The following is a 20562-nucleotide window of genomic DNA, read 5'->3' as shown; positions in this document are numbered from 1 at the left end:
ACTTAAAATATCTAGCTGAGAACTAAGGAAATAAATTGGTACGGCCAATTGAATTCCAGGGATATCAAGCTCCAACCGTTCATGCAATGTAAGTGGTACGTATAGGAGTGCGCTGAGAGGCACCAATAGGGGTGCATGCTGCGCTTTATCATCAAGAAAAGATCACCACAATTCTCTGAATTTCACTGATAAGAAAACTGGGCATGATCAATCTGGCAGGTCGCCCGACAGCAAATTGCGTCAGAAATGCCTTAAATCCACGAGAGACGGGGATACGCGGCCCAGTTACGTATTAATGTCAGGTGCATCGACTCACACAATACTTCATGGGGGCAACCGCAACCCATAAATCTTAGATTTCACGGAAAGTTTGGACCCGTGGAGGAGGAAACATTGTTACCTCCGTTAAAAATAGAGGTTATGTTTTCAGCAGGAGTGTTTTTGTGAGTGTGTCTGTGTGTCTGTGTGTCTGTGTGTCTGTGTGTTTGTGTGTATGTGTCTGCCTATGTGTGTGTGTGTGTGTGTTTGTTTGTTTGTGCGTGTGTGTGTGTGTGTGTGTGTTTAAATTATTTTCCATCATAGACAAAGTTTTACAAAGCGAGCTTCTACGATATATCAGCATAAATCGAAACTGATGACGCAAACGTCAGACAGCAATGTTTATATAATAGAAGACACTTAGTAATTGACTATAGACAATCAATACTCATCAGTCACAAGAGCTTTAATACGACATCCTTCTGAATACTAAGAACCCTCAAGGTGCCGATTGCAATTCTCTGCAAGGAGGTTCTTCAATAATCGTGCTTTAATAAGGCGGGGTTTGACAGTGATTGACAGCAATGTTACTGCAAATGCATAAATGTTTGCTGTGGTTTATGTTCACAGTTTTTCCTGTGAACTCTTCAGAGTGAACTTAAAACCGCCGCAAAACTTTTTTGCCCACCTATGACTGTCGCGCAACTATTGTTTCAAACGCGAACTTAAAACCACCGCGAACACTCCATTTTCCCCATACCCTAAAATAAAAAACAACGCAAACTTAAATTCATTTACAGTATCAGCAAAGTCATTTATAATAAAGATCCAATTCCAATCTGTGCTAACCGGGTTAAACTCCCACTCAGGTTATTGCCCTTATTCAATCTGAACTTTTTATTTACTGTACTTCATTTTACCACTGACTGTGACAAAACAATTTGCAAGGCTCATTATGAGCCACTCAAGTGTTTTGGGTTACACTAACTGGATTGTGATGACAGACGTTTGTTCACCTATGTATTGAAAAGTTTAAGATTATACCCATCAGGGAAGCAATCATGAGAAAGCTTGTTCCATAAAGATGTAGTTCTTGGAAAGAAGCTGTTAGCGTGGAACTTCCTGCTGAGATGTGGAATATGGAATAAGAATGGGTGTCACTGAATTTTTCAATGGACAAGACAGTCTGTTCGAAAGGAAAGCTGATACTAGGTAATGGATGGGCTATTTTGTAACATCTATTATAACCAACATTGACTTTCAGACTGTCACCTCTTCATATACAGTGGCCATAATTTCCGGGTAAAAGATTTCCTGAAAGGTTTTCAAGATTCTATTTCTGAACGACTGACCTCAAACCTTCTAAACAAGAGATTTGAGCATCATCTGTGTCCTTCCTCGAGCTTAAGTTTTCACTTTAACTTCAAGATTCTATAAGAAAGCCAAAATATGGGCTATCATCTAGCCAGCATTGACTTTCATTCCATCACCGCATCTTAGTGGCCTTAATTCCTGGCTAACAGATATCCTAAAAAGCTACTCCTGACTTTCTGATGCTGAACCTTCTAAACAAGAGATTTGAACATTATCTCTGTGTCCTTCCTCCAGCTTAAGTTTTCACTTTCAGCGCCTCTGTTCTAATCTTACTGAAGGTGACTTTGTCCGTGTCAGGAACTGATTACAGCAAGACGTTTGAGTTGTTAAGAGGGGCTCTCAGAGTTTCCTCGCTTCTCATCAATATCAGACATCTTAGAAGGGTCCGGAAATTACCTCGGTATTACCGTCAAGAGCGTCATCGCGGACCGCACACAAAGGATGAAAATCTAACCCTTCTATTTAGCATAAGCCTCGAAATGTCAAAGTCTCCCTCGTTGTAATTCAAGAGCGTTTAGTGATCAATAGTTTGAGAAATCACAGGTCACTTTTCACCAGCAGGCTCCGCACGTAACGATTCCCTATGCTGGGCAGCATATCAAATTTCTGAGACAAATTTGTGAACATTTGTGCTGTCAGTTTGACATGAGCTTAGAATGATAACAATGATCATAAATTTATTGCAAATTCTTGCCTAAAGGCTAATTACAAGTAATAAGGATTTTTGTTTGTGAACATTTGTGCTGTAAGACTCACATCTTAGACTGATCACAATGATAGTAAGTTTATTGCAGATACTTGCCTGAAGGCTACTTTAAAGTGATAAGGATAAAAACAATATATTAAGACAATGATAAGTGATCACAATTTTTCGAGACAACTTTTTGCTTGTGAACGTTTGTGTTGTCAGTTTGACATAAGCGTAGACTGATGACAATTGTCATAGATTTATTGCACATTCTTACCTTACGGCTAATTACAAGTAATAAGGATAAATCAAAACAATGATAAGTGATCATAATTTCTGAGACAAATTTTTGCTTGTGAAAGTTTGTGCTGTCAGTTTGACATAAGCTTAGACTGATGACAATAATCGTAAGTTTATTGCAAATACCTTCCTGAGAGCTAATTGCAAGTAACAAGGACAAAAAACAATAAATTGAGACAAATGAATACTTTCAAATGCAAATTTGAAAATGCGTCATTGTGGACCGCACACAAAGGAGGAATATCTATCCCCCCTACTTAGCATAAGCCTCGAAATGTCAAAGTCGCCCTCGTTGTAATTCAAGAGCGTTTAGTGATCAATAGATTGAGCAATCACATGTCACTTTTCACTAGCAGGCTCAGTCGGTAACGATTCCCTATGCGGGGCAGCATATCAAATTTCTGAGACAAATTTCTGTTCTTGAGTTTATGTTCTTGACATCTGAGACTCATCACAATATACAATAGTAGTAAGTTTATTGCAAAGTCTTGCCCATAGGTTAACTGTAAGTAAAAAGGAAAAAAAAATGAAGAAAATGACAAGTGACTAATTTCAAGTGCTGATTTGAAAAAAATCAGTATCTTGAAATTTGACTTCATTTTTGGAAACAGCACAGGACGGAAAGCCCTTACAGACATTTTCAGCTCATGTAACGGTACAAAAAGGAGAAGGGCTAGCAACCACTCCCCGTAAAAATATACCCTGCTACAAAAACAGCAAAGAAACTTGCTGCCCTATTCGCCACAAGGCACCACAAGGGTCTGAAGGACCAACCACCACAAAAGAATCCGCCCAACGATGAGGGAATAGAGCTCTAAGAAAATAGCCATGACCAATCCTTGCACTAGTAATCCAGGCACGTACCGCAGCGAGCGTTATCACGCCCTGCCAGCGAGCTCATTTTCCCACCTATCAGTTACCATGGCAACTGCGGAGCCCGTAACCCAGCAGTTTGCCAGACGTATGACACTGCCAAGTACATCAGACAAGAGGTGGGGGAATGGAGGGAAAGCAGTTCTCTAGCTATTGTACGCAAAAGGCTGATAAGGAAAAACAGTCTCATTTAAGGAGAAGAGCATTTAGCAATCTACTAATTGGGTTTTCAAGGGCAAAAGCTTTGCAGTGTACAACAGTTTACAGACATAAAACAAATCTTATTATATAATACTGTTTTGCATATCAAATTTAAGAGTTCCTTCCCAATATGGAGAGCAAGCATAAGGGAGCAGGGAGGCATCATTACTTCTTTGTGTAAAACAGTACATTTTAAAGGTCCCTAAAATCTCATCATCAACTACTTTTAATACATGAACAACTTGGTTATATTATATATATCATTTTATACAAATACACTGATTATTGAAAGGTTAAACACCTTGAATATGGCACTATTCTATAGCAAGAACAGCTTCCTTCCTCCATACATGTGCAGTACTTCAGTATGGCCAATTAACACTTCATTACAACCCCAAGAATACATGTATATAGTTAAGACAGTTTCTTTGAAATAAGTGAGAAACAAGTTATTCACTTGGTTTTGCCTAATCAAAACTTTATTACCAGCCATTGCATCCAGAACAGTGTGACAGTGCAATGATCTATCACCTGAACTCTATCCAATAAAACTGCAGGTACAACAAGACAGTATATTGTGTTGACTTTTCAAGTTATGCAATACATTTTGACTTATGTAATGAAAAACTATGCCAGTAGAATCACATGTGATGCTAGTTGACACATCTTTCATTTTGCGGAAGGACAGAGAGAAATTAAGAAAGTAGCAAGTAAAGAATGTTTTGCAATTCATTGTCATAATGGTGGAGAAAATACAAGTGGTAGGAAGAAAAAGAAATGAACGGAAGTAAGAGAGGGCATTTGAAAAAGGAAAAATTGAAAACTGTGACCGTTGGACTGATATAAATCAGGATGGGCGAGTTGAAAAAGTAATTATATGCAATAGTCTTATTCTTCTTAAAGCTTTGCATTGATTAAATGCAGTAGACTTATTCTTGTTGCAGCTTCATATTGACCAGTGTCAGAATCTTAAGTATATGAGCATGGTAGAAGAACTCCAAGCAATCCAAATAGAAACAGCATATCAATCTGAGTTTGCCAACCCATTACGTTCTCGTGGGTTTAACCCTGCCACAGTAATTTGGAGTTATTGCTACAGCAAGGACAAGGGAGCGCGTGTCATGGCCGGGGGAATCATATCTCCTGACTGTCCTCGCACAGGGCATCGCTAATGACGTTAGGTGCCTCACTGCAATTAACGCAACCTTTAATTTGTTTCTTAGATTTCATTCACATAACTTCAACTCCCGGGATGGAAATTCGCTTGCTTGGACGGGGGGGAAAAATTCAAAAATCTGAACTTCGGGACATGAAATTGATGAAGATGTATTTTCATAAACTAAAAATGCAATCTAACAACAAAAACTAACAACATGGATTTCCAAACAATGAGTGGGATGGAAAAATCTAAAGCTGGAGACAGCGAAGGTATGTCGAAAATCTGGCAGTTGGATAGCTATGAAAGCTATCCACTAAGCCTTGTTCATGTTATGCTGACAATATTATATGTTCCTAGTTAGAGGGACTTGACCAGTCAACAAACATAACCTTCTATGTTTAAAAAAACAAGTGTACATTAGCCAGCTGGGTCAAGTATACCTTATTGCACATCCTAAGATGACTTCAAACCAAAGTAAGACCATTTTACTAAGACCTACTCAACACGATATGAGGTCAACAGTGCTCCTGCCCTGCAAATGGCAGAATGGACCTCACGTTTCTGCCATTCCACCCATGCCTCTCACGCTTGCCCTGATTGCAGCTGAGAAAATTGATTCTAAAATGAACGACACCGAAGCTAGATGGATCCTTTTTAAGGCAGGATCAATAAAGGACTGACTGCCACCTACTTGATCAGCATACAAACAAGCTGGGGGAGGGCTCGAGATGCAGATTTGGGAATAGGTGCACTGGTGCAGCTTACTTGGAAATTTAGGTGCACACATAAAGAAATTTGGACACAACAGAAAATATAAAACATAACATAACAGTTCAATAAACATAGAAGAGGATTTAGTTAGTGATTGAGTGATTGAGTGTGAGTGAGTAAGTGAGTGAGTTAGTGAGTGTGAGTGAGTGAGTGAGTGAGTGAGTGAGTGAATGAGTGATACATGAAATAAAGTAGAAATCATCAAGATATGATTACAAACCCTACTGCCTCGATAACATCTCATAAGAACTAAACGGTATCTGTAATTCTATAGCTAACTTCAATGTACAATAGTACCTTTACCCTATAAGCTACAAAAAATATCTGGGTGCACTGGTGCACCCACAGCCAAAATCAGGTGCATGGCTTCAATTATGGGTGCACAAAAGTGCACATGCACCCAGTATTTCGAGTCCTGTAGGGGATTTTGCTAAAGCTCTTCATATTGATTGCAGGAGTGACAGAGAAAGGAAATCCCCGGAACGACAATTATCTCGGCTGTAACAGTCTACGCAGGGGAAAATCTAGTAAGTAACATAGAAAGTCAAGGTTGAATAAGACAAAAAAAACATTCATTCCAAAAGTACCTAAACTGTAGTCTGTGTCTTGGGGAAGGGAAGGGAAGGGAATCAAAGAAAATAGGTGTGTCAACAAGTACAAGTTAATCTATCTACCCCCTTCTTACCATCTGATGGAAAAGCTACAGGAGTATTAGACTATCTTTACAGCAAACAACTGTACCTTAAAAATGAAGAAAAGGTGGCATATGCATTGGTAACCGTTTACATGAAAATTGTCCCTTGGGGCCCAAGACTTAATCTTCAACTTCCCTAGTCCCATCATTATTTGTTTGGGTCGGGGATGATGGGGGCCTTGATAATAGATTTAAGAGTCAACAAAGAGTCATAAACTATTCATACTCTGTGATAGCCTGTCTGAGGAATGAATGTACAACAGCAAAACAGTGCATTATGTTCAAAATTTTATCTTGATTATATTTTCAAAAACTTTTTCATCAGCTGCAAAGCCATTCTAAATTGATTTCTAATCATTAATGAAAATCCATTTCATGTCGAAGATCAAAATACTAATCAGCGGCTTGTAAGTGGTTTTCGGAAACATCAAATCCCCTTCTGAGCTCCCCTCAGATAACGAATGGCCCTATCCTTGACCCTTCCCTGTAGTGCTTACATTGAACGAGGATAATTTGGTAGAAAACATTCGTTGGAGACCCGGACCCACCCTTAGAGGCATATATTTTAGCCATTACAATTGTCCTTAGAGTGGGCAGCACAGCAAAAATAGGCCAGTCTCTCTATTAGTATTACATTTACTACAGGCAATTTTAACGCACTTGATTGAACACTGCGGTGTAAGTGCTTTAAAAGATAATGTCTATAATGTATCATAGACATTGTTAAATACTGTACTCTTTTGTTAGCTAATTAAGGTACCTACAGGGAATTTGTGTTTTAGGTAACATGAAATTACTTAAAGGCAGTTCCTTACAAAGGGGAATAATAAGGTATTTCGTACTCTCTTCTCTACAAGCCTTTATCAGTCAAGTCAAACTGCCTTTGTAACTCGATCTTGTTTCTAGTAATATGATCCACTATCTTCTCGTTCATATCTTATTACTGCTACATTTATACTGACGTAAATTTTGAATACTTGCGACATAATCCAAGGTATTATTTGATACATCCAACCACACCCATTCTGTATATATGGTCATGTCATAAAGCCTTGTAAGACTGGTTCTTTCCGGGGTGCTGAAACTTCAATGGTTATGAGAGCCACATTTACATGGATAACTTCTTAGTTCTCATATCTAATAAGTTCTACATTATATGTATGGGCAGAAATATCACAGCAAAACATTTCAAGTGATCCTTTCTGGGGCCCTGAAACTTCAGTGGCTAATACAGCCCACTTCAACTCAAGAAAATGTTACATTTACATGGATAAATGCTTACTTCTCATACCTAATAGGGTCTACATAAATGCATGGACAGAAATATCTCAGCAATACACTTCAAGTGGTCCTTTCCAGGGTGCTGAAACTTAAGTAGGTTATAACAGCCAACTTCAAGTCAAAATAATGATATATTTATATGGATAGTTGCTTAGCTCTCATACCCAATATGGCCTACATTATATGTATGGACAGAAATATCACAACAAAACACATCAAGTGGTCCTTTCCAGAGTGCTGAAAGTCAGTGGGTATGAGAGCCAACTTCAAGTCAAGCAAATGTTACATTTACATGGATAATTGTTTTGCTCTCATACCTAATACGGTCTACATTAATGCATGGACAGAAATATCACAGTAAAACATTTCAAGTGGTTCTTTCCAGGGTGCTTAAACTTCAGTGGTTATAAGATCCAACTTCAAGTCAAAATAATGTAACATTTACATGGATAGTTGCTTAGCTCTCATGTCCAAATGGGTCTACATTAATGTATGAACAGAACTTTGACAGCAAAACAAAAAATTAAAAAGTCCTCTTAACAGCATAGTAACAGGTTTGAACAAGCAATCAGAAGTTCAAACTGCAATACTGGTGCCTCTTGGAAGTATTTAATTCCTGAAATGATACAGGAAGCACGGAACCAAGTATTTCCATAGGAATGGGGGTCATACTACATGTATTCTGCAGTGAAGCAATCAGAGGAGCGAACTGGAGGTATGATTGGCTGGATTCCAGGCTACAAAAATGTAGTTTGCAGCAAGGCTCAATCCCCATCACCCTGCCTCTTAGAAATATTTGATTCCCAAAATACAGCAAAGTGAAGGACCAAACATTTCAATAGGTAGCAGGACCAGACAAAACCGGAGCTATAATACTAATAGAATAGATTCCAGGCTACAAAAAATGTGGCGCCCAGTCGTTAATTTCCTGATCCGTTATTTGCAGGCGAGTCACGTGCCGGGGCAGCCACGGGAACCATGTACTTACATGACTCATCAAACATTTAGGGTCGTCAATCCCTCATCCCCCAGGACTCGCCTGCACTGGGAGCAGAGGAGGCCATGGGGCGGCAGTTCTCTGGCTTACATTAGTGTTTAGTTAAGCAACTATCCCCCTTGTTTCAACTGCGAAGTAAAAACCACTTCTCGCATAATTCTTTTGTGTCTAGGTAGTACATTTTCCTGCTTTTTGGTGTTTAGTTTAGCAACTAACCCCCTTGTTTCAACTACGAACTAAAAACCACCGCTTGCATAATCCTTTTGTTTCAAGGTGGTGCATTTTTCGGCTTTTTGGTGTTTAGTTTAGCAATAAACCCCTTGTTTCAACTGCGGACTAAAAACCATCGCTTTCATAATTTTTTTGTTTCAAGGTGGTGCATTTTTCGGCTTTTTGGTGTTTAGTTTAGCAACCTAACCCCCTTGTTTCAACTGTGAACTAAAAACCACCACTTACATATATTCTTTTGTGCCAAGGTGGTGCATTTTTCGGCTTGCTATCCTTTTGTTATCCTCTTGTGCTTGGTTAGAAGTACATAATGGTAGAATGTCCTGTTTACAATTCAAATGAACTGCAATGTGTTATGATAAATCTGCAGGTAATCAGTGCACACATGCACAAAGAGTTTCAAGTTTCAAAGATATCAACAACAGGCCAATGTGTTGTTGTTATTTTTCTGTAAATTCATTATTTCATGCCGTGTGAAACAGTCCTGTCAATGCATTTTGCCAACATCTAGGAAGTATTTTACATTTTGATTCAAAGTTTCACAATATCTACTTCTGAAAAATGCAACAATAATGGACCGGTGTGGATTATAATTGTACAAAAATCTTCTGCCGCAGTTTTCCTTTTTTCTCCTTGTGCTATCCTACCATTTTCATTATCAATATTCACCTCAACTTCCCCACCAACATTGTAGGGCTGCTGCACTTGGCAAATGTGCCCCTATCTTATCATAACAGAACTGCAGGGAAAGTGATCCATTTCTTCTGACTGATTTTTGACCAAACACAAGTACAGCACCTCCTATCATTTTGCCACCAAACTGCATGTTAAATTTTCAGTTTATCCATCTCACTGGGATATACATGACGTCTACTGGCAGTTTTCAATGAATCCTGGGGAGAGAACCCCAACATAAAATAACATAACACTACAACAAATGATCATGATCAGAAAATTGTGACAATTTTCAAGCTCATTTTAACTACATGTGCACTGTCTTCATTGTCCTCACTTTAGACATGTCATATACCTAAAGCTGGTGCAAAAATTTGAAATCTGTCTTTCCATCAAATCAAGATATCAACTTTCACAAATGTCTTTAACATTTGTCTTATTTTTTCAGAGGCAATTCTCTCAAGAAGAAAAGCAGTTTGAAATACATGGAACAAACAGCAATGCTCTTGGAACATCAGCAGAGCCCTCTAGTGGATCAAAGGTGAACAGCAGCAAGCAAAAAGGACATGGACAAAACACCAAGCCTAATCTTACCAGTAAACTCATACTATATACATAATGGATTGAGTCTACTCCCTATATATCCTTTTCACTCTGAGCATATATAACTAACATTTTCCCTAAGGTGGTTAAAAAGAGTAAAAAAACTGCAGTTTCTACATTTTCAAAACAAGAATTACAACAAAACACTCAAACATATTCTTGATACAGAGGGTTGGACAAGCCCATTGGCCCTATTCCCCTGTAGGTAAAACCACTGATGGGGCAAGTGAATGTTCTCATGTACTGCCTGATCAGGCCAATACAATTCATTGGACACCCCACATTGGAAAATTGAGAAATTTGGCACATCAGTATAATAGTGTAATACTTTTTTACTGAAAAATAGAAATTTCCTTTCTGCAAGTAAGAAGCATAGAAATATGTCATCTAAATTTTGGGCTAGTGATATATATCTGTATTTTACTTGCCCTGTAGGGCAAAGGAATTCTATAAACATGTCCAACCCTGATACAGCATAATGACTTGCATTGTCAGTAAAACATACAATGACAGTGTGGTGAAATGTGTCCAACAAAGATAATGTTTCAGGAATGATATGAAGGAGGACAGAACAAAAATGAAGGAAAGTTTAACATAAATCATACAAATAAGAGTAAAGCAAAAACTTTGCCGACCAGTTGGTGATTTGAGAAAATTTTGGGACTTTGGCCTGAATTGTTAGAATTCATCCTTGTCAAACTTTGGCTACTATGAAATTGGAATAAGGCATTAAAGGGTTTGCTGAAATAAAGCCATGCCACTTTAAAATTGTTAACATTTCACACATTGTTGCTGAATCCTTTAAAGTAAAGACTTTCTATGTAATGCAGCTTTAAACAAAAATTGAAATTTACAGAAATGATAATGATGATCATGAATCTAAACACAAAAGACTTTTGAAATTTCAAAATAAATAAAAAACATTTTGCATATATAACATGTCAATTGATTCAGTTAAGAAAAGAGCCTTGTCAATTAGGAAATGCATTTTCAAAGCAATTTTACCACACTTTCATAAAAACAGTTTCAATCTATCATTCCTACAAGCAACTAAAACTACTGGTTTAACTTTTCCTTATTGAATATGAACTTACATTCACAGTGGTGTAAATTTCATCAAGGACATTAATTTGAATATCAAGGTCAAATTATATCAACATGTTCTACAACTAGAACTCCTGATTAATTTTGTTTTAGAATGTACATAAGCTTAAATGCTCAGTTTATAAATCTTTTAAAGGACATCAATTTGGTCACTTCAAGGCCTAAAACTAAAACACACAGCATGCAAATGCATCTATTACTTTAGCTGTTCAAATTTAGGCTTAAATGCTCAGTGTGCCAATTTTTCAAGGTCATAAATTTGACATCAAGGTCACTACAAATTCTACAACTAATGCTAGATGCAAATATGTTACTCATTACTTTTAGATGTTTGAATTTACGTTTCAAAGCTCAGTGGAGTCAGTGTGTAAATTTCGTCAAGGTCATTAATTCGACATCAAGGTCACTACAAGTTCTACAGAGGAAGGGAGAGGTTCTTACCCAGCATTCTCTTGTTCTTGGTCGGGCCTGGGGTCCAGGCAGCAATGGAATGAAGGAGGGACAGTGTGAACAGACGAATGAATGAGTGCAAGCACAACAGCAAAGAGAACAAACAAGTGATTAGGGCTGAGTACCTCAAAACTCCTCAGGTACAGGTACAGATCAGAGGTTAAGATCTGTAACTCTGTATCTAGAAAATCTCAAGTACTGAGGTATAGGTACAGACATTTAGACCTGTACCTGTGTATCTAAAACGTTTCAGGTACAGGTACTTATACAGGTACAGTGGTTTAGGCACAGGTCCTTAAAAAAGTACCTAATCAATTTTGGCCAATTCTTTGTCATTTATATACATGTACAACATTGTAGCAATCTGCTTTAGTGGTATCTTTAATCTGAAAGAGTATTTGCAAGTTTCCAAGAATTTCAAGTGCAAAATTGTCATAATTGAGACAGGATCTACCTTTCTTTAGTCTAAAAAAAAGGTATCCACTGATGTTTTTGCTTGTTCAGATACAGGTATACATGTACCTGTACCTAAACAATTTTACAGGTACAGGTACAGGTACTGGTACAGGTATAGGCACAGGTTACTGTTACAGGTACAGTGTGTTGGTACACAGCCCTACGAATGACTGACATGTTGGTGAACACATCCATGCAGAGGTATACACAATAGTTTACAAACAAACACATTTGCACAGGTATAGCAGTAAACATGTGGTGTGTATTATCATAGTGGAATATCAAATGAGTCGAGTTTGAGTTCATTTCTGTACACTTTTAGCTTGCATTTATCGAGATAAATCTTCTAGTGGTCGAGGGGGAAAACATTACAATACACTATAATACAATACAATATTTTTACAATACAATATAATACAATACAATACAATACAACACAACATTAGCACAACATACATACATTAACAGTTCAAATCTCAATGCTTAAAAAGTATACCAGTCCAAAAGTCAACATGTATGTATCAGGTAAAACTTGTCTTTCTCTCTGTCTAGAATTCAATCATCAAATTTAAAATACAATGCAAAACTATAAATCACAACACAATATCACAGAAAGATCAGCAACTGAGTGAATATGCTTTCAGCTATGGTACCTTACTCAAGGCAACCTGGGTAAAATTCAGGTTGCCCAGTGCTAAAATCTAAAATGACCTTGTCCTTTCAATGTAACCTCCATTATATAAGTTAGGGATGAAAATCTGATAAAGAATATCAGATAAAAGATGATACGATGATGTGTGTGCCACTTAAGTGGGTAAAATCCTACATCGGTACTTCAGAGCTCTCCCTAGGTGATGAAATAATAGTGTTGCACCACCTTGCTGTAATCTCGGTACCACCTTACCCATTTCCAAATTTAAGTAATTCTGCTAATTAATTCATCAAAATTTTACACACCAACCCTGAGCTACAGCAACACCTGAATTGTTCTAAATTTCTGGTGAAAGTCATTTTCATGTACTTGATTCACACCTTTCATTTCTTTATTTTGAATTTCATCCCCTCCAACACAATCTCTTATGACAATGACAATGGAGTTTATTACATATTCATGCCCCATTAGGGCTAAATGCAGAAGCTATATATGAATGGTAGTACCTTGAAATAAGCATTTTGTGAATTTCTAAATTTATCCTAAATCCGAATATGCCATAAAGAAGAAAGCAAAACAAGTTTAGTTTTACAAAGGTTTCTTATAAAAGCTCTGCCCATATGATAAAATTATTAGCGGACAGTCCTACCTTTGAATTTGTATTTTTCTCCATTTTGAACTTCATCTTAAATATTTCTGAATGCCACCAACAAGAAAGCAATTATATTGTCCCTATTACAAAGGGTGTGTCACAGGACTCTCCCTAAGCATTGGAATAATGATGCAACACCACCTTGATATGATCTTTGATAACAATTATCACCGGATCTGGTCAATTTTCCCATTCAGGTTCAAATTTTCTGACAAAACTTCGCTTGTTGGGACAGACAAAAATGTCACCCCATCCGTCCAAAAAATCAGAACATTATGATATGAATTTGATAAAAATGTATTTCATAAACCTAAAAGGACAGATTTAACAACAAAAATTAACTAAATGGGCTCCCAAACAATGAGTGGGACAGAAAAAGAATTAAAGCTGGAGACAACCCTAGCCTGGTTGTAATGAAAGTGTTTAAACCAGACCCTCCCCCACAGTCGTTTGTGGACGGTCCCCGTCAGATGACTCATTCTCATCACAGCTCACAGATGTGGCGTGGTCACATGATCGTGATTCATCCTTTTGATAGGGAGGTCAGCTCAATATTGGCAGTCTGCTGATTCAGAGATGTATCATTGATGAGGCCGGGGCAACTTTGTTTTCAGGTGAAGATCAGAACAGAATTCTGTTTCCAGATTTCTTTGGGTGATACAAACTAAGGCAACGTTTGCTTAAAAATTGGTTCAGTTTGTTTTAGTTTAAGATCTGAATATTGGCAGTCTGCTGATTCAGAGATGTATCATAGTTGAGGCCGGGGCAAGTTTTTTTTCAGGTGAAGATCAAATGAAAGTCTATTTCCAGATTTCTATTGGTGAGTCAAAGATAACTAATATGTAAGCTCTATCTGCTGGTATGATTTGTTCAGCTCCTTTTGCTTTTAGTCTATGATCTGAATGAAATTTTGTAGTCTGCTGATTCATAGATGTATCATTGTATTCATGAATATATACAATCTCCACAACTTCTACAGCTGCTTTGATCTAAGAAAAAGGCGTTATACATAATATTACATTGCACATGCCTCCCATGGCAAGTACCTACCAATGGGGCACCAATCTCTGCATACATATGGTTCACCATTGATCTTCTCCCGTTTTGGAACCATCCCAAATTTTCTGTTCCATGCAATATTTCCAGTCCCAACCCCAAACAATAGTGTTATGAATCTTGATTGTGCGTGTGAGTTGTGAAGCCTTGACCTACAGCTAGACTTGGTAGCAGATAGATTTTTGTCTCCATGAAAAATGGAGGTATTGTTTTTGGCGTGTCTGTGTGTCTGTCTGTGTGTGTGTGTGTGTGTATGTGTTTCCAGACTACTGTAGTCAGCATAACTCAAGAACCTCTCGATGGATTACAATGATATTTGGTATGTGGGCGGGTGTTGTGAAGTCAAAATTCAAGGTCGATTTTGGGCCCCCTGGTATGTGACCTTGGTACTGCAGCAGAACTTCAATTTTTGTATCTTTTGACCTGGACGTGCTACGGTCTTGTTTTTTTGGTGGCAGATAGCTGGTGATGTAATTAAAAAGTGGTGTAGGTTTGGGCCCCCTAGCAGCTTGCTCTGGAACTGCAGGGGCGTTATTGTGAAAATCTTCTAAGGAGGATAACTGAACAAAGGAACAACGGATTTCCATGAGTTTTGAACCATTATAAAATTTAGTTAAGGTATAGAATACTGCCTTGGTGAAGGTTTTCGCTTTGGTGAAGGTTTTCACTTTCTTGGCACTACGGGTGTGTGACAGCAAAAGCCTTGATAAGTTTCTTTTATCTATTCTTATCCTCATTTCTCAACAATTTTTCATCAACAACATCATGTCCCCCTCTGAACCAAATCGAAAAATAAGGTTTGAACTTTTCACTCTTTGAACACTTTTTCTCTATTCTTGGTTTTACACCCCTCCCATCACGAAGAGAAGGAGGAAAATACATGTAAACTAATAGATATAGTGGGTTTTTTTCTCCAATTGTTCACTAATAACTGTACACTTCTACAATTGGAATGAAAGCTCATCTGTGTTGGTAAATTCATGGTAAGTTTCTCCTGTTTGTTCGATCAAAGCTCAAAACTTTACAATAAACACTTCAGTCTACAACTTACAAGTAATGATATATTACCTTAAGTCTTTCATGTAATAGCACCTACTGCACTTAGCCCATGAAGACAAGAATGCACAAATAAAGATCATTCTATTTCATTATATTCCAAATTTGCTGCTGGCAGCTCTATTTGTTGGGAGGGCAGTTCTGGACAACCCACTATAATCCCTTAGACTGTCATGGGATCACCAGTAAGCCCCTAAACCCCCCCACCCCCCCCCCCCCCGATTAAACTCTGGATCAATTCTGTTAGATGAGACACCCAGGCGGGCTGGGTCAAGTAGACTACGCCTTCACATCACTTCTTCTTCCGTACTGTCCATCTGCCGAAGCATCGGCATGTATTGTATCCGGTCAACCAACTGTAAGGTTTTGGACCATCACACCGGGGCATGCCCCTACTCTTTTACGAAAGGTGTGGAGGGTTCTTTAACGTGCATGGGGTATGACTCTCCCCAAACACGGGACCTCCATTTAACATTCTATCCTTAGGGACATCCCTAACCTAGGCTAGGTACTCATTTACACCTGAGTGAAGTGAGGAAGGTCGTGTTAAGTTCCTTTCCCAAGGGCACAAGATCGGTGACATGGTAGGGTTCGAACTCAGGACCTCTTGGTTCAGAGCCGAATGCTCAGCTGTTGCGCCACACGACCTCCATGAAAAGGGACAGCTACTACATGCAATTATTACAAGTCTAAATTGACTGAATATAAGTCAGCTCTAGAATTTCAGATAAATCCAAACCCACTGCCTTGTCTAGTAGCATCCCTGGAAAATCAGAATGTCATGCTTGCCAAGGATCTGCACCAATGATAAGGGAGTACTCTGGGGATGCATGATCAGGGAATGGGGGTGCAGCACCCTTGTTCCCCTCTTCAAAAAAAACCTGTGTATGATGTACAACTACAAAATGGCCAACAAGTACATCTTCAAAACATTGCCTTAGTACTCACAATAGCAATAAAAAGTTAAATTTTCACAAAAAATTTCTCAACCACTAAAATTTCTACTTTTCAACTTGTTTAATATTGCTGACAAATTCGAAGAAGAAAAAACTTGCTTATGTTTCTTTTTTCTCAACAATGTCTGAATTCTTAAACAAGGTCAGTAACTTTATGATGATGCTTGTAACAAACAGTCCACTACTTTCACTGTGCCCCAAGTATATACAGCACTCAAAGGTACAATAAAGAATGGTGACTCCAGATTCATGTTTTCTACTTAGATGAGCAAATTTCCCTCTGGAATACAAATAGCCATACAAACATTTTATACATTGTTTTTTCAATTACTCGCAACCAATGTTTAAAGCAGTTTGGTCTCTTAATTCAGCTGTTTTTTCATTATCCCTAAAAGCTGTCAATAGTGGTAAGAATCATACAGTTTCACAAGCCAGTTGCTGCAAAATGTGCCACCTAAACTTGCAGTATGTATGAATACTGGAGAAATTAGTCAATAAAAGGTTGTTGAATGAAATTGACAAAATTGTTAAAAAAACTCAACCATCACAAAATCACCCAATTGTACACTTTGTCATCTTTGGCTGAATTCCTGATTGAATTGATTTTAAAGGAAACAAAAGAGAAGCATACTCAACAAGTTTTTTTTTCTATATTTGTTATCTATTTATTTAAGCATCTAAGCACAATTTAGAGATCATATCATGATCATCAAGGGATAAAATCTTTCTTTTTTTCAAATTCAAGTACTAATTCCAAGACATCAAAGATAACAGAACTTTTCTCTACCATTAATTTAAGATGTCAACTATTCGTCAAAAAATCTACATTGAAAACCAACTGATTGAAACAGGAGAAATACACATTACTCTACAACATTAAGTTTTCATAATCCTATCTATCAACTTAATTTGTAACAGCTAACTTCCTGTAGAGCCTAATATACCCACATGCAATCGGATGTAACAGAAAATTTGTTCCAATTTTAAACGGTAACATCATTAATTCTTGCAGAAATTATGAGGCACAATATCATAGCTACATTTAATTATGGTGGAGTACATATTAACACAAATATTTGTATTTCTTATGAAAACTGTTTTGACAAGAATTAATATCCCCTCATGCTCCTATATATTGTTCAGTCCAGGATAAAATTGAAGAGGAACAAATACAGACAAGTTTGCAATTATAATTTATAGAGTGATACAAAATGTATACATCCAAATTTCAAACTAAAAAGTCCTGTTCACGTATCTTCTCTGAAACCTAATGCATACATCTAGTATATACCATTTCTTTGGTTGAAGATCTCTAAGACTTATATATGACTGATAATGATCTTACTGCATGAGGCTAAAGCAGATGCTAGCTATGGTAAGGAAAAGGCAATGAAAGAACTTCATTGGATATAAAATAAAAAATTAAAGCAAACCTTAAAAACCAACACAAAAACAAAATCTGGACAACTGAATGTGCCTGGATGCCTTTTTCACAAATTTTTGCGCAACACCAATATTTTTTCGTCAACCAACTCATTTTGACAAACATTTTATACTACTTTTAACTTCAACTTGAGCTCTAAAAAAAGCTACCGAGTGATCGTTTTATTGTGTTGCCTTTGACTAAACCCCGATTCTTTTCTCAGATTGGGAAATCTTGCCAATCACAATTTACAGCGCGGCCTGGGAGCCAACCAGTCTTTTTTTTTTACAAACATTTTACATTCTTTAACTTTAAGTTTATCTTCAATTTTATCTAGTGCTAAAAGTGATCATTCTGTTGTGTTGCCTGCAGGCTGTCTCCAGGACCCATCCCTCTGTCACAGGAGAAGTTTGCTTGATAGGACAGGCAAAAATTTCACCCTGTCCGTCCAAAAATCTGAACTTCATGACATGAAATCGATTAATATATATCTTTGTAATAAGTTAAAATTACAGATTTAATAACGAAAATGAGCAACATGGGCTCCCAAACAATGTGTTGCCTTTTACTAAACCCCACATCTCTCCCAGATTGGGAAACCTTGCGATTGCCAATCAGGATTTACAGCAGGACCTGGCAGCCAACCGGCCTTATTGTGATTTACCTGTGTTGGGCAGCGAGACCTATATCCACGGCATTAGTGCCAGGGCCACAGCTGCCGCGGTGGATTGCCGGGATATAGCCCAACGATCAACCCGATTAGTTATGCGCCACACGCATAAATGACGGACATTAGGGACAGACCACAAACGACTTAGAAGGGATACCACATCAAATTGTTGACGTGTCTCCTACATTTGTTCGTTCATTCGTTCGCTCAGACCCTTGTAGTACTGGTAGCACATGGGGCAGCAAGTTTCCTTTCTATTTCGGTAGCCTGGTATATCTTTATAGGGAGAGGTTGCTAGCACATTCATTTGTAGTGCCTAGTGGCACATAGGGCAGCAAGTTTCCTTGATGTAAAATGTGTTTAAGTAGGAGGGTATGGTTTTACAGGGAGGGGTTGCTAGCATGTTTGTTCATTCAGACCCTTGTAGTGCCTAGTGGCACATAGGGCAGCAAGTTTCCTTCTTGTTTCAGTAGAAGGGTATACTTCTACAGGCAGGACTGCTAGCCCACTGACATGTCCCTACAGACAGAAAATTCTAAAGAATCCTTAGAAAAACTTCTTCTTTTTTTCAACTGTAAAAAAAAAAATTGCTTATTACCCTTCATTTTTGGCTATTCTGTTTTCGATGAATATCACATGCAATGCCAATCAGAAATAAAGCTGAATCTGAATCTAACTTTGGTTACTTGATGAGCCCTGCTTCTTTCCGAAGAACATACTTGCGAAGCCTTGATAAATGAAGGATCGCCAACTGTCATATACCGTGGATACAACATATCCAAACCAGAAGTTCTGCTGCAGTAATGTAGAAAGCCACTAGGAGGCCCATTATCGAACTTGACCTTTGTTTTCTCAACATCTACAGTAACCAGCTACCAAATATCATGGAACATCCCTGCTTTCCTCCCAAGAAGTTCTTGCGACGCCTTGAGAAATGAAGGATGGCCGACTGTCATGCTCTCCTTATTGCCCAGGTTTTATGAGTGGCGAGGGATCCGTGGGTGATCATCTGGAGATAGATGTTCCCACCCTGAAGTAGGTCACACAGATATTCTATGTCTTGCTATGGATGCTTGCGTTTAATATATATCCTGCCTAGGCTCAAACAATGTATGAGGGTCTGCATTCTTAAGGGGTATACCTATATGCAAGCTGTTTTACTTTCACATAAGTCCGAGGGAAAGCTTGGTACTTAATAGGTTGTCACATCTTGTGTAATTGCCTTCTTGAATTTTGCAAAACACATAGGCGGTCCTCCAGACTTAAGCGAAAAGCATTGTGAAAACCCCACATGCAGACCCTCATGTATTGAGCAAGCCGTCCTAATATTCACGTAATTCGTAGCAAGGAGACCAAATTTTACGTAATTGCCTTCCTTGATTTTAACGTAAGATGTAGAGAGTTCTTCTGAATTCAACAACGGTAAAGCATTATTGAGACTCCCCATGCAGACCCTGAACAATGTATAAGGGCCTGCATGCCCCTTTTTATAAGCCGTAGGCAAGTTATTCTAATTTCCCATAAGTCATAGGGAAAGCTAGGTACTTCGTAACAAGGTTGCCTTCTTGAATTTAGAGTAATACGTAAGCAATCCTCCTGAATTTAGTGCAAAGCGTTGTGAGAACCCGTGTATTGAGCTTTACCATAGCAAAGTTTGCATATCCCAATTTACCCATACAGATATAGAAACAAGGATGTAACAATCAATTGCTCTTTCCTAAAGCAAAGATCTACCACTATACTGAAAGTTATTAAAATCCATTTATAACTTCAAAGCTTTACTGTTTTGTTTAATAATATACACACACATCATGAACCATTTGTTTGGTAATAACAGTAAACGTCTAATAACCGAGGCAGCAATCCCTAACAGAAATATTCCATCATACTTGAGCCATTCTTTATTGCAAACAGTATCCACAAAACAATCATACATATGTTTATAATGGTAACTGAATGCCATGTGTATATAAAAACAGACCTAC

At 38.0% G+C, this 20562-nt stretch overlaps 1 protein-coding gene across 10 annotated transcripts in view; it reads right to left on the bottom strand.

Annotated features, from left to right (window-relative positions):
• Positions 1 to 20562, bottom strand: part of LOC136424382 (regulating synaptic membrane exocytosis protein 2-like) — a 170350-nt gene that overhangs the window by 128983 nt on the left and 20805 nt on the right. For 9 of the 10 annotated variants that reach the window (XM_066412957.1, XM_066412951.1, XM_066412952.1 and 6 more), the window contains exon 2: positions 11648 to 11674. The exons of the other annotated variant lie outside the window; for it this stretch is intronic. In XM_066412957.1, coding sequence (XP_066269054.1) covers positions 11648 to 11674 — 27 coding nt within the window. The remainder of the gene's footprint in view (positions 1 to 11647; positions 11675 to 20562) is intronic. 10 annotated transcript variants of the gene reach the window in all.

The sequence above is a fragment of the Branchiostoma lanceolatum genome, chromosome 18, assembly GCF_035083965.1.
Source record: "Branchiostoma lanceolatum isolate klBraLanc5 chromosome 18, klBraLanc5.hap2, whole genome shotgun sequence".
Classification (NCBI taxonomy): domain Eukaryota; kingdom Metazoa; phylum Chordata; class Leptocardii; order Amphioxiformes; family Branchiostomatidae; genus Branchiostoma; species Branchiostoma lanceolatum.
Note: the sequence above shows the minus strand (reverse complement) of the source record. Positions and strands in the feature narration are given on the sequence as shown.